The 25,835-nt window shown below is 57.2% G+C and overlaps 8 protein-coding genes across 8 annotated transcripts; 4 read left to right on the top strand and 4 right to left on the bottom strand.

The window, feature by feature from the left end:
• The first annotated feature begins 1,906 nt into the window (after positions 1 to 1,906).
• On the top strand, positions 1,907 to 5,629 carry F5144DRAFT_228374 (uncharacterized protein). Its single transcript, XM_066783193.1, has 7 exons — positions 1,907 to 2,603; positions 2,672 to 2,941; positions 3,001 to 3,462; positions 3,519 to 4,071; positions 4,129 to 4,250; positions 4,312 to 4,509; positions 4,565 to 5,629. The coding sequence occupies exons 1-7, from the start codon at positions 2,100 to 2,102 to the stop codon at positions 5,384 to 5,386; spliced, it is 2,931 nt and encodes a 976-aa protein (XP_066642815.1). The 5' UTR covers positions 1,907 to 2,099; the 3' UTR covers positions 5,387 to 5,629.
• Positions 5,630 to 6,913: 1,284 nt separating this feature from the next.
• F5144DRAFT_612285 (Spc98 family-domain-containing protein) lies at positions 6,914 to 10,154 on the bottom strand (the record flags this gene model as incomplete). The annotated part of the gene is made up of 3 exons (XM_066791714.1): positions 9,555 to 10,154; positions 7,509 to 9,499; positions 6,914 to 7,453 (listed from the first exon to the last, which is right to left on the bottom strand). The coding sequence occupies exons 1-3, from the start codon at positions 9,940 to 9,942 to the stop codon at positions 6,914 to 6,916; spliced, it is 2,919 nt and encodes a 972-aa protein (XP_066642814.1). The 5' UTR covers positions 9,943 to 10,154.
• A 78-nt stretch (positions 10,155 to 10,232) lies between these two features.
• Positions 10,233 to 11,873, top strand: F5144DRAFT_571900 (nucleophile aminohydrolase). The gene is made up of 4 exons (XM_066788855.1): positions 10,233 to 10,466; positions 10,564 to 10,576; positions 10,697 to 11,222; positions 11,345 to 11,873. The coding sequence occupies exons 1-4, from the start codon at positions 10,442 to 10,444 to the stop codon at positions 11,516 to 11,518; spliced, it is 738 nt and encodes a 245-aa protein (XP_066642813.1). The 5' UTR covers positions 10,233 to 10,441; the 3' UTR covers positions 11,519 to 11,873.
• F5144DRAFT_489600 (fungal transcriptional regulatory-like protein) lies at positions 11,839 to 15,153 on the bottom strand (the record flags this gene model as incomplete). The annotated part of the gene is made up of 6 exons (XM_066785742.1): positions 11,839 to 12,273; positions 12,397 to 13,096; positions 13,162 to 13,224; positions 13,278 to 13,893; positions 13,946 to 14,938; positions 15,009 to 15,153. 6 exons carry the CDS (start codon positions 15,151 to 15,153, stop codon positions 11,839 to 11,841), a joined length of 2,952 nt encoding a protein of 983 aa, XP_066642812.1.
• A 2,824-nt stretch (positions 15,154 to 17,977) lies between these two features.
• On the top strand, positions 17,978 to 19,708 carry F5144DRAFT_547742 (methyltransferase-domain-containing protein; the record flags this gene model as incomplete). Its single annotated transcript, XM_066787493.1, has 1 exon — positions 17,978 to 19,708. The coding sequence occupies one exon, from the start codon at positions 17,978 to 17,980 to the stop codon at positions 19,706 to 19,708; it is 1,731 nt and encodes a 576-aa protein (XP_066642811.1).
• An 864-nt stretch (positions 19,709 to 20,572) lies between these two features.
• F5144DRAFT_227975 (uncharacterized protein) lies at positions 20,573 to 21,729 on the bottom strand. The gene is made up of 3 exons (XM_066783192.1): positions 21,606 to 21,729; positions 20,926 to 21,542; positions 20,573 to 20,871 (listed from the first exon to the last, which is right to left on the bottom strand). Coding segments are annotated over exons 1-3 (738 nt in total). The 5' UTR covers positions 21,608 to 21,729; the 3' UTR covers positions 20,573 to 20,752.
• Positions 21,605 to 22,525, bottom strand: F5144DRAFT_571886 (uncharacterized protein). The gene has a single exon (XM_066788854.1). It carries the CDS (start codon positions 22,275 to 22,277, stop codon positions 21,945 to 21,947), a length of 333 nt encoding a protein of 110 aa, XP_066642809.1. The 5' UTR covers positions 22,278 to 22,525; the 3' UTR covers positions 21,605 to 21,944.
• Positions 22,526 to 24,246: 1,721 nt separating this feature from the next.
• F5144DRAFT_227817 (uncharacterized protein) lies at positions 24,247 to 25,697 on the top strand. The gene is made up of 4 exons (XM_066783191.1): positions 24,247 to 24,702; positions 24,770 to 25,186; positions 25,268 to 25,354; positions 25,431 to 25,697. The coding sequence occupies exons 1-4, from the start codon at positions 24,403 to 24,405 to the stop codon at positions 25,473 to 25,475; spliced, it is 849 nt and encodes a 282-aa protein (XP_066642808.1). The 5' UTR covers positions 24,247 to 24,402; the 3' UTR covers positions 25,476 to 25,697.
• Positions 25,698 to 25,835: the final 138 nt, after the last annotated feature.

Genomic DNA, 25,835 nt, shown 5'->3' with positions numbered 1-25,835 from the left:
GAAGAGGAAGATCGGAATCATCGAGGTGTGGTGGTTTATGTACGTATGTGTACAGGTGTGAGTACATAAATCCGGAGGACGGTCATTCCTGTGACACGGCCGTTGCTTGGAATGGGTGTGAAAACACTCTCAGGTATGTACCTCGTGAGCCCTGGCCCTGTGAGCTCAACTCCGTGTGCTCCCGTCAGCAACAAGCAACAAATGGAAATGCTGAGTGGTCACGTTCCACTTCCAGCTCTCCCGCGCCAGATGGACACTGACCCAACCGCACTGTCCGGCCGCCGCCGGTGGGTCCGGAAGGACCTCCCACCGCTTCTGAGCGGCAGGCGAAGTTAGTTAACGGGGTTATGTGGGCTCAGGGCTGTGGGCTGCGGGACCAGACCGACCACCTTTGTTGACCGCGGGATGGTCCGGAAGGTGCCGTGGCCGCGACGGCGGTCTGGCCGCTTCGCGTGGTCGCTACCTGCTGACCACTGGCTGGCCATTTAGGTACAGATTTTGTATTTGTTTTTCGTGGCGGCGGGGCGGATACTGCACGAGGATGTTGTTGTTGTTGTTGTTGTTGTAGGGATGAGGGATGAGGGGGATCGAGTGCGGATTTCACTTGTCGAACCGAGTCAGCGAGTCCAAGACAAGGCGAGACTGGCACACACTGGCACGACTGGGAACAGAGACCGTTTGAGCCTGTGCCGCAGCAGGGGGATCACAACGTCACAGCAGGGCAAGGGTGGGCTCCACCACCAGCTCATGTCCCAGACCCGGTTGTTGCGATGCGTCCAAGCTTCATGAGCCAGGGGGTACGGTAGCAGCGGGATCGCTGTCGAAAGTGTTGCTCTCTTTGTGGCTGAACGTTGAAAACAGCTGGACAGGCCTCGACTCCGAATCAAGACTCGAGCAATTCAAGATCGCTATGGGCGTCCCGATCCGACCTGGGTACATAGATGCAGTTACATACCAGCCACTCCGGGAAAGGCCCGAGCTCTAATGTTTCGTTGTGTATGTACCTACATCCATACATGCAGCAGCAGGGACGGGCAGTTCCACTGTCCAACGCGTGCCCAGAGGCGAGATAGAATGCGAGGGAACGGAACAGCATTCCTGCATTCGGGGATGCACTCCGTCCCTGTGGGAAAGGGGGTTGGCGGAGACTGGACCAGTCGGAGGTCCTGAGCTTCGATCCAGAAATCACCTTGGTCCCGTCTGCTGCAGCTTTTGTATGGAATGGTAGGAGGTACATACATGGATGTGAAGTGAGACTAGGCCGAGACTCAAGATGTATTCGTATTTCTGCCTCAAAACAGTCAACGCCGTCACTGCCAATGTCTTATCCTTGAACACTGCGCTTTATATACTGGACATACTGTGTATTGTGTATGTCCGGCGCCGGGAGTTGACCCAAACCTGGTGACATCGTTTCCTGGTTGATCCGAAATCTTGAAAGTTGAAATGCGTGCAGTGGGGTCGCCCAGTGAGTGGGTGAGTGGTGGTGGTCCTTTCGCCAAAGCTGCGCTAAAAGTATCGCCAGGCCCTGGCCGCTGCACGGACCAGCGGCCTCTCCCACATTCGAGCGGCTTTCAGTGCCAGCGGGTGTGGATCTCCCTCCACCCACTGCGCGCTGCCTCAGTCCATAAGCTTCCATCCACCAATCCCTCATCAAAGTCCACCATCTTTCCTCCTCCACCTCTTTCCCCCCTCCCCCAACCTGTTGTGTAGATCGCGGGAAGGACCAGACAGACCACACGACAGCTTCTTGTCGTCTTTTATTTTCTTTTCCCTACTCGACACTTTCCCCCCCTCTGAGATACCCAATTTCCATTCCTCGTGTCGTTTCTACTCGATGCCCCATTTTTCGACCTGGCCTGACGTCTCTCTCCTTCAGTCCCTCATTTAGCCCCAATTACCTCGTCCCTCTGCCGCCTCCGCCGCTGCCGTCCTTGCACCTTCCCCCCCACAACCCCCCGTCACCCCAAACTGCTCCGCCGCTCGAGTCGAACACCACTACACTGCTCCTCTCGACTCGGCCAACCGGGCAAATCCATCCTCCCACCAACAACCATTGACCCGGGTAGCGAGGGTTCTGAGATACAAAGAAAAAAAAAATGAACAAATTGTCGAGCATGCGTCACTGGCCTGAGCGGATGAGTCCGGCCAACTTTAGCATGTCGCGGAACATGGGCATGCAAGCAGCCATCAACACCCGTCGAGACATCGCGACTCAAGGCCCGCCTCCGATAGCCGCCCCGCCCGTTCCCGATGGCCCCATCCACTACTCGTTCAACGTCCCGTTCGCCTCCGACTTGGCCGGTCCCAATACCGAGGACATCCTTCACGCTACTACCGACGCCGTGCTCCGATGGACGCACCCCGAGGAGGCCCCCGATGATGTTCCTGTTCACGAGCTGCCCGTCCATGCTATGAACCTGGCCCAGCTGCGCCAAGACTGTATGGAGATTACCTCGAACCCAATGCCCATCGAAGCCCACGTTCTCTCCACCACCCCCAAGAATGTCAACGGCCAGGTCACTACTGTGTGTCTGTCTGGCGCCCCCGACCTAGTCCAGCAGACGAGGGAAAGCCTCCTGAACCACACGCCGCTCTCATTGGTGGGTTACCCTATGTGCTGCCGGCCTGCCTTTGCTCGCTTGCTAAAACAGTTTTCTTTGAAAAACAGCGTTGTACGACTGTCGTTGCGGACGGGCATCTCGTCGCCAATCTCTCGGAGGGTGTTCTCAAGAAGTCGGTGACAGACTTCCTGGACGAGACGTCGGCGTTTTGCGGGGTCGACATCTTTCTGCTCGGCCCCAAGCTCACCCCCCTGACCGGTGGCCTGAACGGCGATGTAGACCTGTTGAGGGACCAGCGCTGGCGGGTAGCCATCTACGGTGACTACCTGTCGTCCGAGCATGCCAAGACCCGTGTGCTCATCCACATTGACCAACTCGTATGCCGCCCAGCTCCTGCAAAATCTGGGGGGAGTCTTTTGTTAACTGACTGGTACAGCTTGGGAGAATTGTCGATGCCACCCTCTTCGAGCCGTCGATGCACCAGCTCTTGTGTGGCCGGAACCGCAAGAACATCAAGCTCATTGAATCTGCCACGAACACAGCCATCTACTTTCCCCCGCCCTTCTCCGGATGTTACCGCTACTGCCCGCCTAACGCTCAGCGCAGAGACCCTTCCAAGGTCCTGATCACGGGCGAGACGCCCCAGGCTATCGAACAGGCCAAGTTCCGGATTCATGAACTCCTTACTCGTACCAGGCTCTTTGTCAAGGATGTGACCATTCCGCCCGCCAAGATCGATAGCATCCTGCTCAGCCGCATGGACAAAGTGCGGAAGATTACCGAGGCAAACGGTGCTTTCATCATGTTCCCTTCGCTGGGATCCAGGAAGGGCTTGGTGCGCGTACAGGCCGTCGAAAACCTGCATATTGAGCGGTCCCTCCGCGAGCTCATGGCTTTGGTAAGACTTCTCTATCCGTCTGTGCATGGGGATTCGTGTGTTGACTCCGAGTCAAGGTCGGACAGTTTTACACTGCGTCGTGGATCTTCCTGCAACCGGACCCTCGCCAGCCCGGAAACAAGGATATTCAAGCAATGCTCGGTGATATCTGCGCCAACTCGGACGCCGATGTCTCTTTCGACCGGCAGTCCTTTACCATCACCGGCTCTGACGAGTCCGTCAAGGCCGCCCTGATGGTCATCTCGCAGATCAAGTTCGCCGTCCACTCCCCGTACCAAATCCGTGTGCGCATTGAGCTCGCCAACGAGCACAAAGAGTTCGTAAGCGGCAAGAAGAACGGCAAGATCAACAAAATCATGGGGAGCAGCAACGTGCAAATCATGTTTGACAACTTTGGCGAGTACAACTTCAACATCGAAGTCATCGCCCAAACCTATGATTCGTTGAAGCAGGGCTTGGGTCTGGTAGAGCAGGAAATGCCCGCGTCCATCTCGTTCCACGTGCCTGATCAATACCACAAGCGCATCATCGGCATTGGCGGGCAGCACATCCAGCGCATCATGAAGAAGCACTCTGTCTTTGTCAAGTTTTCCAATGCCATGGATCGTGGTAAGTCAGACCCTGATGGTACATGTGTACATGTGGATGCTTACACGTTTGTAAAAGGTGGCATGGGCCGTGAGGACGATGATAGCCGGGTTGACAATGTCATTTGCCGTACCCCGGCGCGTAACGCCCAGAATCTAGAGCTCGTGAAGAGCGAGATTCTGGAAATGGTGGACCGCGTAGTAAGCCCCCCGACCCCCTTGGCTGCCGCCTACATTTTCCACCGCTAACATGCTGGCGAAGGACTCTGAGTTTACCTCGCAGGTTGTCAGTGTCGACCGCCTCTACCACCGCCAATTGCTCACTCGGCTGAACGAGGTTGAGGAATTGGAGAGGAATTGGAACTGCAAGATCGTCTTCCCCAGCACTGAGCAGGCGAGCGACGAGGTGACCGTCACTGGTCCTCAGTGGCTTGTGCCCAAGTGCATTGACGAGTTCCTGGTAAATATCCACCCCGCCCCGTTTCTTACGCCAACACCTAACCTTGATTTCCTAGGGCATGGTTCCCGACAAACACGAGGTGGTCCTTGAGCGGGCTTCGGAGTTGATCAAGTACCTCGAGTCGCCCGAGTTCGTCCAGACCATTGGCCCGAAGCTCAAGAGCCAGTACGAAGTTGAACTTACTGTGCACGAAAACTCGGAGGAACTTACCGAGGATGGTTCGCCCACGGTTACTCTGCTCTGGACCTTCACGCGCAACAACGCGGGTGGCCTCCGCGATGCCATGGAATTCCTCCAAACCCAGTTTGCCACGGCGGGCGTGGAGCCCGTCATCATCAAAGGTGCTATCCCGCGCCCCAAGTCGGACACTTTTGAGGAATCGCTGCCCTTCTTCAACTCGAAGCTGCTCCAGCACGCACCGGCGCCAGTGGCCACCGACTCCCCGACCAGACCCACGTTTGGCGAAGAGGTTGCTCGCGAGCGGAGCATCCTCGCATGCCTCCGCAAGCCGGGCAGCATGACCTCCATTTCTTCGTTCCTAGATCGCAGAAAGAACAGCTCCCAGTCGGCTGCCAACTTTTTTAAGGGTTCCAGCAACGTGTCCAAGTCGTCGCTCATTTCGATCGAGTCGACCCGCAGTTTCAACGCCGACCGCAACCCCTGGAACGACAGCGGCGTCAACCTGCCCGATGACGACGGCAACATCTGGGGCCCAGGCTCAGCTTTCGTCAACGGCGTTGACAAGCTCACGGTTCCACAGCCCGGCGATGCCACACCCCGTCACCACCCCCGACAGTCTGCCGACAGCGGACGCCCCTCTACATCTCATTCAACCAATTCAGGATACCCCGGTCCTCTCGCAGGGCCATTTCGTTAGATTCCCATGGTTATTCGGGCTTTGCAAGGTTTTAGACACGGAATCGTTTTTTACGTCGAGTTGCGAGGAAAAGAGAAATACCCCTACGGCTGGATATACCCCTGGCGCAAAATACCCCGGTAGTTGCTCTCTGCATTTGGTCGGTTGCCGTTGATTTCTGTTTTCGTTTCCGTTTTTTCTTCTTCTTTCGTTTCTCGTTTTCACCTTTCTCAGCCTTCGTGGTCTCGTTTTCCTCTCTCTACCACTCCCGTCTGCATGGTTATGGAGATGAAAACGGAGATAGGATCGTTCGTTCTGACGAGAGCTTACGGCGTGGTCCGGTGCAACGGCCGGTGAAACGACGCTTGCTTGTGATGCAGTCATGACCTCACGACTTGCGAGGCCTGGACGCCGCCCAGGGAAACAAATCAAATCCAACCCAGTCAAATCAATCAACTGAGTCAATACGAATCGGATCGGATCGGATCGGATCAATCAATCACCCAATGTTTGTGGTTGCGTTCCATACCCCCAAAGTGAGCCGAAGGACTGCATGGGCGGGCGATGCGAAGCGGAGTGGAGGATGGCTTGCTTGGGGCCAGCTAGTCTGTCCTCTTCGCTTTCCATCCTCATTTCTTTCTCCCTTTTTTGCTTTCCTCTTTCTTAGTCTTCTGCTTTTTGTTTCTATTTCCCCCCTCAAGTTTGTTATCGGCGAGGCGTGGTTGGGAGGTAAAGGGGGAGGGAGAGTTATAAGTTATGGTGTGATAAGGGGGCCGTTGGAGCTAGGCATTTTGGCCCATGATGGCTAGTGGCGGGATCGCCGTTGTTGCTATCGCCCGTCGAAGCGGTAGGTATGAGGGGGTTGTGTGTGGTGGGTTGTTTATTCGACTGCTGTTATGGATGGGGGTGGGGGATTGGTTGACGGGTGGCTGGGGCGGTTGCGCGCTTAGATTGACTGGGAGACGGGAGACGGCGCGCTGGGACAAGGGGAGTTATGATGGGATGGTTGTGGCTGGCTATGAGAGTGAATGTGTGATGGATGGATGGGCTAGATATACTTAGGGTCCGGTCCGTATGGTAACGTCAATGATACCCAGGGGTTGCTCAGAACTAAGTTGCTATTGTTGTGACGGTACCATTGGATTCTGGAGGTTCCATGGATAGGGCGAGGGAACGATCAAGATGGATAATCGTGCCTCAAGCTGACGTTTTCATGAGATTGGAACAACATGTTCTAGCGATGGGTTGATTCACCGAAGTGTCTATTTCACTGATGGGTATACGGAACTCTGCCTTACAAGAAGAGACACATTTGCTTGTGTCACAGACCTAAGCTCAGACACACACACCCACGTACATAATAAGTATGCTGCTCCCTCACATGTCAACGCCAACTCGAGCATACCAAAACCAACACCAGCCACCACCAGAAGAACAAACCCACCCGGGCCCAAAAAACCAACGTTCTGTAAAAGACACGATCCTGCCAGCACACATCATCCCACACACAAACATTCACTAACCCAGCACCACCCCAGCCCCCCACAATCAAACCCCACCACCCCCGCCACCAGCACCACCACCACCATCCTCCTCCCCCCTCATGCCCGCATACTCGGTCCCCTGGTTGGCCGTGCTCAGCCGCGCGCACAGGCTCAGCAGGACCACGGTCTCGGTGGCGGCGTAGTGGTTGAGGGCGTCGAGCAGGATCTGCAGGTGGCGGCTGAAGTTGGTCTCCCACTTGCGCATCACGTCAAAGAGCTCGGCGATGCGTGCTTCTTCGCTGGTGGGGTTGTTTGTGGTGGTGGTGTTGTCGGTGGGTTGGAGGATGGAGGAGTTGGGGTCTTGGCCTCCTCCACCTTGTGAGGTTTGGGTTTGTTGTTGTTGTTGTTGTTGTTGTTGTTGTTGTTGCTGCTGTTGTGTTGTTTTTTGGGTGCGGATGGACTGGAAGTGGCGCCATTGGTCGTCGGTCATGTTGGGTGGTTTGGTGGTGCCGGAGAGGTCGGGGTCGGCCTTTTCGAGCTCGCGCGAGAGCCAGTTGGTGTAGGTTGCGAAGACGGTACATGTTTGCATGAGCTTGGAGTGGATCTGGGATATTGTTAGAGGATGGGAAAACAGAGGGCAGTGGAAAAGGGGGCCATACCCTCAACAGCTTGCTGTTCGTGAGCATGCACTCTTTGAGGCAAGTGTCGAGGAAATCCACGTGGTCCTGCATCAGCTGGTCGACGGTGCGGGCGACGCCTGTGGTTGAACCGTTGAGTGTAGCATCCTGGCCGCCGCCATCTTTCCGGCGCAGCCGCGCCATTAGGCTCTGCCAGTTTGGCTCGATCACCTCGGCAGTGCAAAAGTAAAGCAGTTGCTGGACAAAAACCAGCATTCGCGCGCGCAGCGTCCAGACCCGGCGCTTCCAGATCTCGAGCTTGCGAGCTGATGACTTGTGTGACCATACGAACCCGCTCGTGTGCGTCTGCCAGGTTGTCGATAGTTGTGACTCGAGGTAGCGAAGCGATAACAAGTACCGGAAGAGCGCTTGGTACCGCCATACAGTCTTGCGGCTGATGACGAGCGAGACGGGGAATGGTACGGCATAGTCAAGCTGTAAGGAGGTGAATCCATTGGCGTTTTTGTCACCCTCGAGGGGTTGGTTGCTCGACAAGGGCTGAAGAGATTCGCCCTGTTCGATACCCGTAATATTGACCACACGCTGGAGTGATTTGGTCAAGGTAATTTCGTTCATCTCGACTTTGACGTCCTCCTTAAAAGGGTCTAGCGATACGATGCTTCCGGGTTGACGGAGTACCAAATCCAAGAGTGACTGTAATTTGCTCGTGTTGACCGACTTCACGGGTTTCCGCAGCTCGGAAGTACCTAGTTCCAGGAAATAGGAGAAATAGTCCGAGGGATCCAAGAAGAAGTAATGCTTCAACGATTGCAGTCTCGCTGGAAGGCCGTGGGCCGTCAAGAGCAACCGCATCAAGGACTCGTTGGCGTGGGCGTAGGCGTTGTTGACATTGTCGAGGAAGCGATTATCGTCGAACGAGATGGGCACGTCCTTAACCTGCAGGCTAACATCGACTCCACCGCATTCCCTGACAACGTTCAGATACTTGCCGGCGAGTAACACCTTGTCCTTGACCCCTTCAAGTTGGGGTGGAATGTCGTGGTCCCGGATGGTATATCGCCGCTCCCAATACTCGTCGGTGTAGTCCTGCTCTAACCTCTCCCGTCGAATACTTCGCTGCTCTTTGATCAGAAACTCGGAGTGGGGGTCGTTGATGCCCCCGTGGTGTAGCCACTCGTTTAGCATCTGCATGTAGGGGCGGCTTGCGTCTCGTAGAAGGGATGTCAGGAGGGCGCGGGCGGCAGGGTCTCCCGACATGAACTCCAGCCTCTTGGTGATCAATCCGAGCACCACTCCACCTTTGCATATTTTCTTCCCTGTCATGTTCCCGGGTACCAATTCGCCGCCGTCCCTCAATTGCTCGATGATGTGGTCGAAGTCGTCGTTGCTGTCGCTCGATTCGTCTGTCTCGTCGTCCAACAGTGCGTTTCGTTTGAGGAATTCGTGGGCTAGGGCGTAAAGTTGGGCCATCATGTGGATGGTGGGTAATACATGGACGTTGAGCACATGTAGCGTGAAGGAGTCGTCACTGAGAAATTGTGTCTCAAGCTGGGCAACCATGACCAGGTATTCTTGCAGGAGCTTCCGTATCGAGGCACACAAGGCGTGGTTGACAGAACCGAATTCCTCTCGGCTCTGAACATCGACGAAGGTTTCGAGCGCGGTATAGTGGCTGGCCATACGTAGCATGGACTGGGTGAGGTCCTGTAAGCTCGGGTCCAATCCCGGGAGGATGCGCCATAGGGGCCCTGACAGGCGGTCGCGCTCCTCGAAAGGGTTGTATCCTTTGGCAAAACGAATGTACTGCCCTTCGAAGCCCATAAACACAAACAATAGGTCTTCGATAATCACAGCCTCCTGGGCCTCGAGGGAGAGCTCATGCAGGGGTTTTGGCTGTAAGGTCTGGGGCGCGGCTGAGGCGAGAGGGGGTATCGAGATGCGGCATGCTAGGGGCGCTGTCGTGTGTGGTAAGAGTGTCGCCTCCGGTTCCCATGCTATCATTGGGAGTTTATCTAAATTGACAAGCTTTAGCATGGGGGTCTTCTTCCCTCGGTGGGATGTGTGTACCTGGCACCGGTGTCTCTTGCCGAGCCTCCCTCCTCGGTTCCGGCGCTCGCTGTTTAGACCCATCGGTGGTCCTACTCCTATCGGTAGTTGCAGTGCGGTGCTGGGGACTCCTCGTGCGGGACATGATGGTTTCCCGCGTGGTTACTTGGACCTTCTCGGTGCGGCGCTCTTCAAAAGAACTGGTTGTCGATCGAGGATTCGGATGGACCGAGGTAGACCGTTTATGTGTTTCGGCATAGCGGCTGCTGATCTTTGGATCTGAAGTTCTGGTGGTATTCTCCGCCATGCGTGGTCGTGACGGCGCAGAACCCCCCGAGCCCCGATCACCCAATCCCGCTACGCCGCTGCTTCTCTTTCCCACATACGAGGATGGTCTGGAGCCTGACATGGTTGCGTCAGTCTACATTGGCGACGCGCAGCCCAGATTGCTGGGGTTAAGTGTGTCGTGGCGCCGTTGCTGGGCCTGCTTCGTTTTCAGATTTCGTGGTGGGATGTTGATGCAGTTCTGTAAGTTAGCGAGTGACAGCGCCAAGTTGAGCTTCCCTAGCCCAAAAAGCGCGACTTGCAGCAGAGCGCGATCGTTGACGCCTTGCTTTCTTGGGATTAGCGCGCTAAGACCGTGTGGGTTGCCCAGGGAAGGTACTTGGTGCAAGTACCGACAGGGGGTCGACAGGTCAGCCGTTGGCCGCCTGGAAAGCAAACAGTGGGGAGCTTCGTAGCCCTCCGTGCCTGGAGCTTCAGCTGCCAATCCAAGCCCGCCTCACCTCCACTGCTCTCAACCTGCAACTGCCCCGCGACATCACCAACGGCCGCTTTTTTTGCGACGAACTGCCCAGAGCGCCCCTCGAATATACCGAAACCCGAAATTCACCCACACTACCGTCAAGATGTTTATGGCAAGATCGGAATATGGTGAGTGTCCCTGAAGTTCTGTCCCTGCGCATTGCGATGCCCAAGCTATGCGGGCAGACAGACAAGACAAGGCACACAAGCTGACACCCACTCTTAGACCGGGGTATCAAGTAGGTTACTATCTCCCACTGCCTCCCAGAACGCTCCCTATCCCGCCCGAGCCCACGAACACGCAATGATTCCGCCGGCCCCAGCCCACGACTAACACAACCCCTCCCCCACCCCCGCAGCACCTTCTCCCCCGAAGGCCGGCTCTTCCAAGTCGAGTACTCCCTCGAGGCCATCAAGCTCGGCAGCACGGCCATCGGCGTGGCGACGTCAGAAGGCGTGATCCTGGGCGTGGAGAAGCGCGTGACGTCGACGCTGCTCGAGACGTCGTCGGTCGAGAAGATTGTCGAGATCGACCGGCACATCGGGTGCGCCATGTCGGGCCTGCAGGCGGACGCGCGGTCCATGGTGGAGCACGCGCGCGTCGAGTGCCAGTCGCACGCCTTCAACTACAACGAGCAGCTGCGCGTCGAGTCGTGCACCCAGGCTATCTGTGACCTGGCCCTGCGCTTCGGCGAGTCCGCCGACGGCGAGGAGAGCATCATGAGCCGGCCCTTTGGCGTCGCCCTGCTGATTGCTGGCTACGACGAGGATGGGCCGTCGCTGTATCACGCCGAGCCGTCGGGGACCTTCTACCGCTACGACGCCAAGGCGATCGGGAGCGGGAGCGAGGGCGCGCAGGCCGAGTTGCAGAATGAATATCACAAGGTGGGTGCCATGCTCTACCCTACCCCTTCACCCCTCCCCACCCATCTCAGGGTGTTGGTATACACACATTTGAGAATGAACGGAGCATATGTTAACAATCTCCCTCCCTCCTCTTTATCTAGTCCCTCACCATCGCAGACGCCGAGGCGCTGGTGCTCAAGACGCTCAAGCAGGTCATGGAGGAGAAGCTCGACGCCAAGAACGTGCAACTGGCGAGCGTGACCAAGGATCGCGGCTTCAGAATATACACGGACGAGGAGATGGCCACTGTCGTCGAGCGGCTGCCGGCGAACTAGACTACCTAGCCGAGCAGGGGCGGCGAAGAAAGAAAGGGGACGGGAGCCGGAAAATGACAAGAGCTTCGGCTTTCATGACTTGACATCGCAAGCCTGGCTTGATGTGACGATGCCGGGCAATTACAAATGAAGCAAGACGCCATGATGATAAACAGCGATGTATTTCTAGCCTTGCCCTACCGCCCCTTTTCTCCTTACAGTTTTATCTTCTTCTCGACTTATCCGAAAGCGGAGACCGGGTATCTTGGGATATCTTGAGGCATCATCCAACTCAACATTGCAACCAACACCCCCACCACACACACAAAGTTAGCTCTCACTCACCACCCCCGCCCACCCCCTTCCTCCTCCTCCCCCTCCCCTTCACTCTCCCCCCAACCCGCGGGGCCCCCTTCCCCCTCCCTCCCCTCCTCCCCATCACTAATCCCCAACGTATCCAAATCCTTCTCCACCCCCAACAGCCCCAGCGCGTAGTGCGCCTGTTCCGACTTAGCCAGCACTAGGCGGCCCTCGCCGCCGGCCTCGAGCTCCTGGATGCGGCGGTCGATGCGGCGCGGCCGGTTCCACACCGAGTCCGGGAACAGCGGGCCCAGCTCGGGCGGGCTGTGGTACGGGGGCCCCCGCCCGAGCGCCGCCGCCTTGTGCCAGCCGGACTCGCACCCGTCGGCGATCTGCCGCGCCGACTGCCACCCGGTGAGCCGCGCCACGTCGCGCAGCCGCCGGATCGCCCAGTGCCGTTGTTGGAGGTCACGGTACTGGAGGGGTGTGTTAGTGGCGTTGTTGTTGTGGTTGTATTACTAAGGAAGGGGGAGGGAGCGTCATACCTGAACACCGGCTACGAAGAGAGGGAAACAGCTCTCAATAAACGCCGCACCCACCAGCGTGCTTGTGGTCGTCACATGCGTGGTATCCTCGTGCAAGCCCGCGCAGATCCGGGCAATCTCGTTGGCCCACTGGCCTGTCTGCTGCGCCGCCATGCCCGCGGCAATCACGGCGACAGGCGGCATGGACGGGTGCGCTCTATGGAGAACAATGAGGCCCATGTAGTATATCATCCAGATGCCCGCGATGCTGTACGTCCGGTAGGTAAGGGCGGGGCCGAACGGAGTCATCTCAGGCGACACAACGTCATGGCCTAGGGGCTCAAAGTCCGGGCCAAGGCGCGCGCGGAAGACCTCAAAGGCTTGCCGGATCTCCTCCCACTCGCGCATGGCGTCGGCGGTGGAGACGTCAAGGTCAATGTCTTCGGCGGAGTCGCTCGACGGAGTTGGGTCGCGGGGCGGGCTAAACCCCCGGGGTATCGTGACTCGGCCCGAGGTTGGCATCAAGCCCGGGAACGAAGGTGGTGATTGACCCCGACCAAATCCTGGGCCTGGACCCGGGCCTTGTCCGGGAGGAGGGCCTCCGCCGCCAGGGCCCATACCCGGGGGTCCTCCGCCGCCAGGGCCCATACCTGGGGGTCCTTGACCGGGACCTGGACCCTGTGCTTTTCTCGCTTTCCGCTTCCGGGCAAGGTCACGAGACGCAAAGTCGGCCACACGTCCGAGTAACAACAGAGAGAAATCAAAAGAGCCATAACTTTAAGGACGGGGTCCGGTCAGCTTGCTGCGCAGATAGAACGGTAGGGAAAGGGGACGGCTTACATCGCGTCTATCCTCCCGAAAGGGCCGCGCGGCGAACATTGCGTCCACTGCCGGTATTCCATCCTGATGATAAATTAGTACAGCTGTATCCGACGCTGAGAAAATATTTCGCTTACAACGGCCGAGTCCCGCCAAGGAAACTCTGGTAGACATCCATCTTACAATACCACCAATAGAGATCGCGAATCTGCTCATACGTTTCCACGTCACGTTCTGTAATGTGCGACGGTCGGGACGATCCCCCAATAACGTGGCCCTGGGCGAGGTCATAGTCAACCCTCTGGCCGGTTATCTGGAAGATCAGTTCGGTATCGACTGCCCCGGGGTCCACGCTGAGGTCTCCATGCGAGGCAAAACAGACTTCGTTGCACTGGTGGTTTCGTAGCATCTGTTCTTTCTGCCTCCGCTTATAATCAAGCACCTCGCGCGTCAAGCGCCGGAGGGGGATATCTCTAATGATGGCGCGAGCTCCCCACATGTGTTTACACCACTTATCGTGATCCGAGTTCCAGACCTCATAGAACCCGAGCAAAAGTGTGGCTGCCAGCGTCGCTGGTTGGGTGCGCCTGTGGGGACTTTGGTAGTTTTTCGCGGTCCTTCTCAAGCTGAGGTGATAATGCTTCATGGCGGCGGTAGGGGGCGCGCCCTGGAGTTTTGCCATCTGTAGGCTACCCAACGCAAGCATAGCCTGCATTAACGCCGGATGGTTAAATGCCATGATGGGGAAGGTATCTGGTACAAACGTTAGCAACATTCGGCACGAGGGGATGCTAGCGCTACACACAAGTCCATATATGCTGGCGCTGTTTGGGGACAGGATGACCCCGGAACATGGGGGTCGGGTCGAACGGGTGCCTCTCATACAAGGACATGCTTTGACCCGTGACGTTGACAAAGTACCAGAACACAGTTGCCGTTTGGGTATCGTTCAAAGGCGAGCTAGCTGAGGATGGTGTGTATGTATCGAGTATGTTCTCGTCGATCAAGCCTCCGAACGATCTAATTCGCACCCCGTACAGATCATGCTCTGGCTCCAACCGTCTAGCCACCTGGATTCCAAGGTCATTGGACTGGAGGTGGAAAAGGTGCGGGTCTTGCGGCACTTCATCATCCGACTCAACCATGGATGCTTCGTCATCTGAGTCCCAGTACTCCTCTTCGGTGGAGAAGGGTTGGTTCAACCTCTCGCCGCCACTCTCTGGAGAAACCAACGACTCACCGGGGCCGGGCATAGGCAGGGGATGCCCGGGAAAAGCAGACGGGACACCCGCCTCGCCCGAGGGATGTTGAAAACCTTGCGCAAGTGGTGGAGTGTATTCTAAGAACTCTCCATGAGCAGGCAGCTCCCCATGGGTGGGCTGTGGAAGGGGGTTAGAAAAGAGGTTGGAGTCGGGGCCTATAAAAGGGGGGCTCGGTAATTGTTGGGCCTGGTTGAAAGCCGGACCACCAGCATCCGATGGGCTCCCGTACCCGTGGCCAAAGGGGAGAGACACACCACCGGAAAAGTCCACCGATGGGGGTTTTGGAGCGATGACCGCGAGGGGTCCTTGTGACGACGCAGCTTTGGTTTGCGCCGCTGAGATTTGTGCGTTGACCAACTGTTGCTGAACCTGCCGGTGGTAGACGGGATGGCCATAGAGATGGCTAGAAGGAAACGAGCCCAGAGGTTCCTTGAAAGTGAGTCTCTGACTATATCCTTCGCAATCTCGTTTAGATTTGATGCAGTTGTTGCAGGTCGGCTTGCCTTCGTCACATTTGATGCGGCGTCGCCGGCACGCTAGGAAATAGAATGTCAATACAGCGGGTCCCGTGGGAGATGGTCATCTAGAGAACACGGCCCAACTCACTCAGACATCCGGTTTTTGTCCTCTTCCTCGCTGTCCCCTTTCTTGGTGGTTGTGAAGGGTCCCCTTTGCTACCAGATGTAGGAGAAGGGGCTTGTCTGGGTTCTTCAGAAGAGCCCGCATTTGGCGGTGGTTCGACCGAATCCATGGCGGCGAGTGTGGATTCTAGAATGGCACAGGATACCGAAGTGGCCACCGTCGCCGAGTAAATTGGCGGGTATAAACTGCCAAAGAAAGGGCGAGTCCAGGAGCTAACGAAGGAAAACTGATAGAGAAAGGGTTCAGCTGTGTCTCGCCTTGCGGTAGAGGCTGGGCTGTATGTCAACGGGGCTGGAGAGTAGCGAAAACGCCGTAAGTGTGCCCTAGACCGGGCTGTTCTGGTGGGTGGAAAGCCAGTGCTGTATATGGGCAACCTCGCTGAAGAGCGCCGGAACACGTCTAGTGTAACTAACGAGGGAGGGGGGAGGGGGGTGAATTGCCGACCCCTTCGTCTTGTGGCCCCGTTGATGCCCGCCCGGATCCAAACCTGACACCTTTGCGAAATACAGTGCAGGGTGCAGCAGCAGCAGGAGCAGCAGCGTAACAACAGCGGTGCCTCAATTGAGTGCTGTTACGAGCTGAACTCGCTCAACCCCGAAGTGGCCGAATACTTGCAGGTGCCGCCGAAGGCTATGCAGCGTGTGGTCGGCCTTTGTCGTCGCCCCGAAGGCGGGAAGATCCGGGGGTGGGCTGTCGCGGAACGGGCCTCTGAAGAAGATTCCTCCCAAGCCCGACTAGGGGTTGATTTCAGGGCTCGGCGCCGCAGTCAGGGGTAATTTGGCGATCGGACCTCATCGGCACTCTCAGGGGGTTGTTAAGCCGCACTGACCTTGGATGATAGCATCGCAGCTCTGCCGTGGGGAGAAGTCGCCCGTTGTGAGGACAGATCGGCATCCAGTCACAACAAACAGAGTCCGGAGGCTCGATGGTGCTTACAAGGGTGAGGTTGTATCGTGGTACATAGAAGATGGGGCGACCCGGAGAGCCCAGTATCGCCATGTGGATCTCAATGGCTTGGTGTGCATAACGGCGAGTTTTGCGGTAGGGGGAGGGGAGGAGGGGGGGGGGGGGGGTTAAGAGGATCGCGCCGTGCTCCGACAGGACGAATTCAGGGCCAGAACGGCGCAGGGACACGAGTCTGCCACACCTCCAGTGATCGACAAGATCGATGTGCCCTGTTCGCGTGGTGATGTGCGACAGGGGCCCGCTGTGAGGGGAAAGCTGAACCCCGCTGAAGCCTCACCAAGTCACCAAAACGGAAAGAGGCCATCTCGCGTGTCGTGAAGTGACGGGATGGAGGCTTTCTCGGCTCTCCTGCAGCTGCCGTTGAGCGGCACGCGAGGCGGACTGCATCCGTAGCGTGTCATCGGTCCCCCGGCTGCACAAACAGTATGGGCATTCCGAGGACCGGGGTAGGACCAGTGGTGCAGAAGTACCTACCTAGGCAGTGGGTAAGGTAGCGGCGAACAGTGGGTGGGTAACAGCGTTCTGTGGGTGTCAAGGGTGGGTAGCAGTAACGGTGAGACAAGAGCCGGAACACCACTCTCCCGCGAAACTGTAAACATCCATCGAACCAAAACGCCGAGTAAAAGGCATACTGTGTAAATGGATATTTAACGGGCTGCACATTGGTGGCGGGTTGCGGAATGCGGAACTGAGCTGAAGGTGCAAACTCGAGGAAGAGGAAATGGTGGGGTTCCTTCCCTGACTGAGCCACGAGCCTGCACTTTCCCCAGTTTGGGTTGGCCATCCACGGAAGGTCTGTCGCACCTTCTATGCTTCCGTGAGGAAGGAGCCGAGGCAGCCCGATTTAGGTAGGGCTGCTGTGAGCTGGACTCATGCCGGCGTGTTGCAGACTTTTCACTGGCCGCCATGGCAGCAACGTCGGGAACTCCGAACCCTCGGCGAAATATTTACTTCTTCTCTTGACCAAATTCGATGTTCACGCCGGGAACGGACCGATAGACAAGGACAGGACCTAGTCTTCGGAGAACCCCCACAGCTAGGGAACCTCGGTAAACACTGAGTTAAATGACATCCACAGAACCTAGCCTAGGTGAGTAGGCAGGTAGGGTTGGGCGCACTACCAATGTGAGCTAGGTAGGTAAGGTAGTTATGTCCAGCACATACTTTGCCATTCCAGGCCACCAGCTCGTAACACTAGCCCAAGTGCTTCCGACATCAGCATCACCTAGGTAGCTGCTCATCCGCCACCACTAATACATTTCCAACTAACCGCTTCCCAGTTGCAATGTAGGACACATCCTGGCAAAACCCTTCTATTGTATTTATTAGTGTTAGTTATTTCATCTGATGGCACTTATGATCAATGGAAGTTCTTATCCCATTGTACGTTAAATAAACCCAGAATGAGTCTACCTCATCTTCCGCGTAATTGCCCCTCAAGCTATCTCCCGACTCTTCATCTAGGTAATCACTCGTAGGGTCTGGGGAGCCTTGTGAGTTCTCCAGTTAGCAATCATGCTACAATTCGCTACAAGCTCAGGAGCCTCCATACTGCTGAGACATTATTGTTGTCCACCCCTCGGTTGCACCGAGCCTAAGCACCCTTAAGACAACATCTTCAACTGATACTAAACCTTAACAGGGCGGTTCCAGGGCAAATTCGTCACGAGAGAAACGTTATCATGGAAAGGCAGCAAAACATGTCTCGCTCTTTCAAGCCGAGAACCCGGTGGGTAGCAGAGCTGCAGAGATACGAGAAAACCTGATAAGCGAGCCAAGCTTCGGTGCACGGATCACATCCGACCCACCACCCACGCTATCGGCTGGCTATGGGGATTCCTTGGCCTAGGCTCGGTCCATTGCCCCACTAAATTTTTCTGATCGAGTCCAAACTCGCAGCAGCCACGACCTCATCTTGGGCAGTAAAAATAGTGCCAATTCCCACAAAGTATCTGTGGTTGGTCACAATGTTTCCTGTAAAGGGCCTCAATATCTCGGCCGAGAAACTCAAGTCCGAAACGGGGGTTCCAGCCCCATCTGCACCTTCAACTGCCACCCCGAAGCCGAAGCCTGCGAAGAAGCGCAAGAGACCAGGACAGACGGGGAATGTGACGGCGGAAAACTTGGCCGACCTGTGGGAGAAGGTCATTGAGCACAAGGGGCCATCAGTATCAGGGGCAAACAAGACACAACCGAGGAAGGACAACAAGCGCCAAAAGAAGGGGCACGAGGCTACTGTGTCAGATGGTCCTGAGGACGGGAACAGCACAACTCAATTAGGAAGCAAAGAGCAGCAGAACGAATCCAGCGATAGGTCCGACAAGAAACAGAAAAAGAAGGACAAGAAGGAGAAGCGGAGCTCGCTCACAGCAACGGCCCAGTCTGCGGAAGAGGAGGGAGACGAATGGAATGGCATCGACGATGAGGAGGATGCTACCCAGGAGGTGAAGGGGAAGGCCGACAAGAAGAAGAAGAAGCAAAAAACAGGCGGCGATAACAAGGATGATACCAAGCCCATCGACAGGAAAGCCAGACCCGATGTAGCGGCTCCTCCGTCAGCACCTCCCGCTTCTGCCGCACCGAAGCTCACCCCTCTCCAAGCCTCTATGCGCGAGAAGCTTGTCTCAGCTCGCTTCCGCCACCTGAACGAAACCCTCTACACCCGCCCCTCTGCCGAAGCCTTCCAACTCTTCCAGGACTCCCCAGAGATGTTCACCGAGTACCATGAGGGCTTCCGCCGACAAGTCGACGTTTGGCCTGAAAATCCCGTCGATGGATACATCGCGGACCTCAAAGCCCGCGCCAAAGTCCGCTTCCAGCCCCGTAACCCCAACGGCCCCGTCACCGCCGCCCAACTTCCCCTACCCAAAATGCACAGCACCAAAACCTGCACCGTCGCCGATCTCGGCTGCGGCGACGCCAAGCTCGCCACAGCACTCCAGCCGTTCACCCGGAAACTGCACCTCGACATCCGCAGCTTCGACCTCCAGACGGGCGGCTCCGCGCTCGTGACGCGCGCCGACATCGCCAACCTCCCCCTCGCCGACAACTCGGTCGACGTGGCCATCTTCTGCCTCGCGCTCATGGGCACCAACTGGCTCACCTTCGTCGAGGAAGCCTACCGCATCCTGCGCTGGCGCGGCGAGCTGTGGGTGGCCGAGATCAAGAGCCGCTTCACCAACCCGGCGGCGGCGGCCGCGCGCAACAAGTCCAAGGTCGTCGCGCACAGCGTCGGCAACCGCAAGAAGCCCTCCGCCGCCGCGACCAAGCAGGCCAAGGCGGCCGCCGCCGAGGAGGAAGAAGCGTCAAACCTGGCCGAGCTCGCCGTGCAGGTCGATGGCAACAAGCAGCCGCAGCAGCAGCAGCAGCAACAAGAGACCGACATCGGGGCGTTCGTGGAGGCGCTCCGGAAGCGCGGGTTCTTGCTGAGCCGCGACCTAGGCGAGGGGGCCGTCGACATGAGCAACCGCATGTTTGTGCGCATGCACTTTGTCAAGGCGGCGCCCGCGCTCCGCGGCAAGTGCGCCGCGCCGGGGGCCGAGGAGAAGGCGGCCGCGCAGGGGGAGCGCAAGTGGACGGACGGCAAGGGGCGGACGGTGCAGGTGCCGAAAAGGAAGCTTATGGATAGGGATGGGGAGGGGGACGAGGATATCAACGAGGCGGCGGTTCTGAAGCCGTGTGTTTATAAGATTCGGTAGTCTCCCGACTTGTGCGGGAGCGGGGGGTTGGGGTGGAAAATGGCGTTCGTTCTTGAAAGAGAGGATAAATAAAACAGGGAAGTAATGGGGGGGATAAGCACTGCGAAGCAAATGTTCCGGTCGATTCTAAGCTATGCGCTCTCCGGTGCTAGGTGCCCTCTAGAAAGACAAAATTGCCCTTTGCACACCATACCGATTTTTATACCCGTCCGCCCTTTGTTGTGTTCCAGAGATAAGCTCTCAAGCGCAACAAAACAGTCCAAAGTAAACTCGACGCATGGCCTAGCTAAGCCATGCGGAGATGTTGAGATGTGCGCCTTGAACCGTCCCTGTATATCCCAAGTCCTGCCAAGGAAGTCAAATTCATAACCCGTTAACGTCGTTTCAGGCTGTGACCAAAGGCAAAGCCAGCTAGCCAGGAGGCAGACCAGCCATTATCAGTCCTGGAAAATCAAGCTCGCGGCGTACTCGACATTCCCTCCAGTCGCCTCCAATGCCTGAATCGCCCGCTGCTCAGACGCTCCAAGCGCCACGAGCTGGTCGATATGTTCCCTTGGGAACGAAGGTGCTGCCGGTGCCCTGGGTTGGCTGCTGGGTGCGGTGGCGGCAGCGGCGGCGGGGGCGGGGGTAGCACCCGGCTGGGGCCGCTGAGCCGGCGCGGCTCCGCTCTGTCCGCTGGGCGCATGCACAGCACCAGACCGTTGGCCGATCGTCGTCCCCGCGGGGCCTGGGACGGTGGGCTCCCGTTCAACGGCTTCCTCGGTTTCGACCGGGATGTCGGCCGGCCCCAGGAATGGCACCTCGACGCCCTGGATGATGAGCTTGTCCTTTGCGAGATCGATACTCGCCTGATATCGCTTCAACATGTCGAGCCCCAACAGCATCTCCACTTGCTTGCCCTCCATGACGGTAAAGCTGCATGGCAGGAAGAGGGGGCCAATCTTGATCTGTGCCGAGTGCACGCGGCCGATAATATTCGCTGTCCCCACGCCGCGGGCGATGCCCGAAAAGCGCTTGTCGACAAGGCGCATTATGCCGCAGGCTTCAGCGCACTGCGGGCTCATGATAGTTGCCTGCGCACCTGAGTCGACCAGAGCCTTGACCTTGTACCCATTGACTTCCACTTCGAGATAGAGCATGTGAACGGTGCCGAAAACTAATCACTGGCAGTTAGCGCGGGTTCTGGGTGACCAGGTTGTACTAGGTCACGGTATCACCTTCCGGGTTGTGCTCCATGGCATTCTGCAGATTCTCCATGACACGCTCTTGACGAATGATCTCCTCGATCCTAGCTTGCGCGTCGATATCAAATGGATCCGCATTGAGCAGCTGGATCTGACGCTGGCGCTCGTTACGCTCCCTTTGCTCCCTGTCCAGACTATCGGCGAAGAGACGCGCGAACCTCTGCGGATCCTCAAGCGCAGCCACCAGGTCGGGCCTCGATCTACCAAGCTCGCCCCTCAGGTTCGGGTCTCCGAGAATCTGCAGCCGAATCACCTCCGGGTCCTGCGCTGGGGGTGGTCGCGCTGCAGGCCGAGCTGCACTCTGCGGGGCCGCCCTGGCGGCCGCCGGGGCTGTTGTGCTGCCCCGCATGTCGCGGATGTGGAGGGCGAGCATATCGCCGTCGGTCACGCCGAGCTCGCCCAAAGTCTTGGCATTGTCGTGGACGAGCTGCCCGTTGTGGTAGAGATGCTGTGCGCTGGGGTGGTGGGTGGTCTCAGCCTGGATGGAGCTACGCAGGGTCTCAATTGTCATCTCCGGGTAGACCTCTAAGGAGAGCAGTTCCTGGTCATCGCCCTGCGGCTCCGAGTTGGTGATGGAGAGTGTGATGCGCCTAGAGTCGGCGAGTAAGTATGCGGTCAACGAGCGGGGAATCGACGCCCTAAGCCCAACCTACATTGTGGCAGATGTAGATACAGGCTCGGGGGGGCTCGAGATAGAAGGGCGAGGTCGAGTTGGTGCCGTCGGCGTCAGAGGAGCGAGTGGGGTGATGGGAAGGTAAGGGGAAAGAAGAGGAAGGAGAACAAAGGAAACGGCGTTCGGCCGCGCCCTATTTGCCCGTTGCACGGATTGGCAGCAGGCTCGTGACAGTCAAGGCGTCAACTCTTTTCGAGGTCCGAGTGACGAGGGGTTCCAGGTTCAGATGATGTGTGGAAGGCGCTCTCGGCGTCGTGGTAGGCCCAGCGGAAACCGAAGCGACCCGCTAGCTCTCAAGCAGCGCAGGGGTGTTTGCTTTCTAAATCCTGTTGATTGGGTCTAGGCCAGCGCAAAAAACGGTGTCGGCTGTTGTTGCCTCGGCCTCCACTGCAGCAAGGGGATGGATGACGTGGGGTAGTATCTTGGGTAAGGTAGTGTAGGTTGTGAGGACGGGAGGGTCTGGGGGGGATTTCAATAACTCGCTTCTGATAATCTGAAAAATTGCACCTGCATGATGGGGGACATGGGCATTTATCTTTCCGATCACCTCGAAATGGAACACTCTGGAAGCCCGCCGAGGAATGTGTGTCAGCCTCAGGCTCACCAGGATACCAACTTCAACTACAACTAGAAAGTACATACGAAAGAGCATGCCTCCCTGCCTTGCCTGGTAATTTGTGCGGCCCGGATTTCAGATATGCGGCAACTTCGGATGAGGCAGCGAACGACGGGCTAGCCGATGCTCAACCAATTCGGGCAGGCAGCTATCGGCGATCTGCTGCCTTGGCTTGTGCCTGAGGGTATCTTTCCCGTTAAAGGAGCTGCCACTTGAAATAACTGGAGTGAGCCCTCCATTCCGGAAAGTCTAACCCGCAGCTAGCCCTGCCCCGCAGATGCGACAACGCCCAGATCGTTCGACTTCTCACCACCACCACTGCACCCCTCCGCTTTGGGAGCCGCAGTTATATTTAACCCAACACCCCTTTCTCAGCCGGCCTCGATCCCGGCCCGAGACCTGCTAGCTTTTCTTTTTTCCCGGCCGGTTGCCTTCCCCAACAGCGGCTTGGTACATACAGTAGCAGCCGCCTTGAACGTGCAGCTCGTTGCATTGCAGCTCGATAAAGGAAAAACGTCAGCAAGTATTAACCGGTGAAGCGGTGGGGAAGTCTCCTCATGCACACGAAAATCAGTTGACCTCGGGGTCGATGTCGTGCTGCAGCCGTTACGTCTTGTCCCACACAAACGTGCCCACCCTTCCTCTGCTCAGCTCGATTGGCATATGGGGAAGCAGATCAAACAAAGGAGCACACGGGTTACAAGTCGGTATCCTGCCGTTGCTTCTTGGCGTTGCTTATCGCGGACGGCGGCGACGGGGTGGTGCTGAGAAGCTTACCCCTAGCTAACAAGTTACGAGAGGGGCAATATCTATTTACGTAGGTATAGAGCTCGTTCGAAAAAGTCCGCAGGGGATTAAGTAGGTGAGTTCTCTCGAGATGACGCGGAGTGTGTTTGCGCGCCCTCTCTTTCTGTGATTGTGCGCAAGTGGCTACCTCACAAGTCGAGGCAGCTCCAGCTCCACGATAAGTGTAACACCACTAGTCGTTTCGGGGAGCTCTCAAACACTGCAGCTCTTTGGGTCTTCGCTGTCCCCGCCCATGTAGGAATAGCTATCGGAAAGCTGCCTGCAAAGGCCATTGAACACCAGATCGGTCGGGTAAGGTATCCGGAATCCATTCAACGTGTTTATCAACGTATCGCCCTGCTGTTTCGAAAGAAAAACGCTGTGCCCCCGGGCTTGCTCGTTTATGTGACGTCAGGAGGGGCAACAGCTGCCCCGCGGCAAGATCTTCGACAACACAATGGGTCCACGGGTCGGCGAGCCCCACAAAGTTGTTTGTTCGGCCGAGTCCCGGGATGAGAGCACTTCCCTAACGGGTTTCTGTAAGGTACCTCCGGTAGGTACCTTACACTTTTACGGTGTCACCTTGATTTCATCTCGAATAACGGCACCTACGCCAACTTGAAAGCTTTAAAAAGCCACCATTAACCAACCCAGGCTCGTAGGAGGTACCTGCTACTTGTGGAGGCAACCGACTCGGAAACCCCGAAATCCCACACTTCAATATTGCAAAACAAGTAGGAAGCACCTCAACTCCCGTACTGCAACACACCTCAAATCCCGTCTTCTTACCTGTATGTTCCGTACCTACCCTACCTACCCCGGTCCTCTATTGTTGGGCACCCACGGCATCCTTTTCCGCCAGCCTTGTGACCTGCGTAACATTTCCTATCCCGGTGAGACATACAGCACAGCGGGGAATTGCACCCTTTATTTTCCCCCGACTAATTCGATCTTAGCGTCCCAGCACTACGGTAACATCAACTACTCGCTTCAATTCACCAAGCATCCCCCGTTTCGACTTGCACTTCTCCGGTTCCTGCACGCACATCTCCTTTCCGCTTAGCCTGGATGCCCAATATTTCACCACTCGACCTTTGTGCAAAGCATCAACGCCGATCACGGACGGGCAGCCTTGTGGCACCGATCCCTCCCGATCTTCCGAGCTAGATCCGGGAAAGGATACACCCACTTTGGGGCTAGGCTTGGGGTTCGAGTTAGACACAGTTTCGGTGCCTTGAAGCCAGGCGAGACTACCGACGCGGACTTCGTCATCCCACCGGAACAGGGTCCCCTCCTATTCACCGGCATTTGAGGCTCGACGGCCCGATTAATAACTTAGCTGCAGCCCTAAAGAAGCACAGGACTCGGCGTAGGTATGGCAGGCGCCGAGACAATCCGCTCGGAGGCAGAGAGTCCTTGTCCCATCCAGGAGACAGACCAGGCTGTTGACGAGTCATCAGACGTCGACGGTGACTTTGCTTCGCGTCAAAAGATGCTGAGCCGAAAAAGGAGGGCGGCCAAAGACAGCCCAGAGGTCCGCCTCCAGAAGGCCCTCCCGTTCCTCGGAACCTTCGCGCCCAATATCCGGCCGTTGACAATCAACGACCTCGAAGCGTGTATTGCCTTGGAAAATGCGGCGTTCCCTAACCCCGAACATCGGGCGTCGCCCCAAAAGGCAAGTCTTCGCCACCGCCCGCCCCTATTCGCAACCCACTAACACGACCTGCTCTCGGGGATCACAGATCGCCTACCGCCTCACTGTCTGCCCGGAACTCAGCCTGGGCGTCTTCCTCACCGTCATCCCGGAGCGGGCCGCAAAACTAGGCCTCGAGACGCTCCCCCACGCCAAGCCCGTCGAGACGGGCCGCCCCGATGGCGCCGTGAGCGTGCTGCTCGCCCACATCATCGCGACGCGGTGCCGGGGGGATATCATCACCGATGCCGACATGGCGTACCCAGAGGAGTGGCGAAGTCAGGCCGGGCGCGCTGCCGGTCAGGACGTTGGCCACCAGGAGGGCGGCCGGACCGTCGGCTTGCACTCGCTCGCCGTGCTGCCGCGGCTGCAGCGCTGCGGCATTGGGCAGACGATCGTGAGGGCCTATCTGGACCAGATGAAGTGCTGCGGGCTGGTAGATCGGGTGGCGTTGATTTGCCAAGACGTGAGTTCTCCCTTGTGTTTTGGGGGGATGGATGGACCTGAGGGGAGAGGGAACAGGCGGAGCTAACGAGCGAGGTCATAGCATCTCATGTCTTATTATCAGCGATCTTGGTTTAAGCACCTCGGAGAGAGCAAGGCGCAATTTGGGGGAGGCGGGTGGCATGACATGGTAAGCCTCTTTCTTCCTACCCTTGACTCGAGCCTGGAGTCCTGTGTGTCGAGGTTCGGGACTCACCGTTAAACAGATCTATGATTTGCCGCGTCGTGAAAAAAAGCCACCAAAATCTTAGAGAGAAATGGAGGCACGAGAAAGGAGGGAAATGCGAGAACCGGAGGATCTGGATTGGATCGTGGTCGAGGAATAATGCCGCTCTCGTTGGACCGGTTGCATTGGTGGGGCTCCATCAGCCCGTTGCCGAGGGACTCGGTGAAGTGGTCACGCCCGCGAGAGGATGCTTGGAAGCGGCCTCTATTTTACATTTATATCGATGCGTTTTTTACGGGCTGTTTAGGCCGCGCCAAATAGATAGACGGCGCAGGTAGTGCCAGATTAACCAGCGCTTGACCCTCTGGATCAGGGTGGGGTTACGACCCCGGAGCGTCTTTACACATCAACAGCCAGTGTTTACTCAAATTTGCATCTTCCTCCC

The sequence above is a fragment of the Chaetomium tenue genome (assembly GCF_020726465.1).
Source record: "Chaetomium tenue strain MPI-SDFR-AT-0079 chromosome Unknown F5144scaffold_4, whole genome shotgun sequence".
NCBI lineage: Eukaryota > Fungi > Ascomycota > Sordariomycetes > Sordariales > Chaetomiaceae > Chaetomium > Chaetomium tenue.
The sequence above is the reverse complement of the archived record's forward strand: the minus strand, read 5'-3'. Positions and strand labels throughout refer to the sequence as shown.

Coding starts and splice junctions, on each gene's coding strand:
- F5144DRAFT_228374 (XM_066783193.1), top strand. CDS start 2,100: ATGAACAAATTGTCGAGCATGCGTCACTGGCCTGAGCGGATGAGTCCG. Junction 2,604..2,671: donor ACCACACGCCGCTCTCATTG/GTGGGTTACCCT, acceptor TTTGAAAAACAG/CGTTGTACGACTGTCGTTGC. Junction 4,510..4,564: donor AGTGCATTGACGAGTTCCTG/GTAAATATCCAC, acceptor TTGATTTCCTAG/GGCATGGTTCCCGACAAACA.
- F5144DRAFT_571900 (XM_066788855.1), top strand. CDS start 10,442: ATGTTTATGGCAAGATCGGAATATG. Junction 11,223..11,344: donor TGCAGAATGAATATCACAAG/GTGGGTGCCATG, acceptor CTCTTTATCTAG/TCCCTCACCATCGCAGACGC.
- F5144DRAFT_227975 (XM_066783192.1), bottom strand. Junction 20,872..20,925: donor CATGGAGCACAACCCGGAAG/GTGATACCGTGA, acceptor GCTAACTGCCAG/TGATTAGTTTTCGGCACCGT.
- F5144DRAFT_571886 (XM_066788854.1), bottom strand. CDS start 22,277: ATGCTCTTTCGTATGTACTTTCTAGTTGTAGTTGAAGTTGGTATCCTG.
- F5144DRAFT_227817 (XM_066783191.1), top strand. CDS start 24,403: ATGGCAGGCGCCGAGACAATCCGCTCGGAGGCAGAGAGTCCTTGTCCC. Junction 24,703..24,769: donor ATCGGGCGTCGCCCCAAAAG/GCAAGTCTTCGC, acceptor CGGGGATCACAG/ATCGCCTACCGCCTCACTGT. Junction 25,187..25,267: donor TGGCGTTGATTTGCCAAGAC/GTGAGTTCTCCC, acceptor GCGAGGTCATAG/CATCTCATGTCTTATTATCA.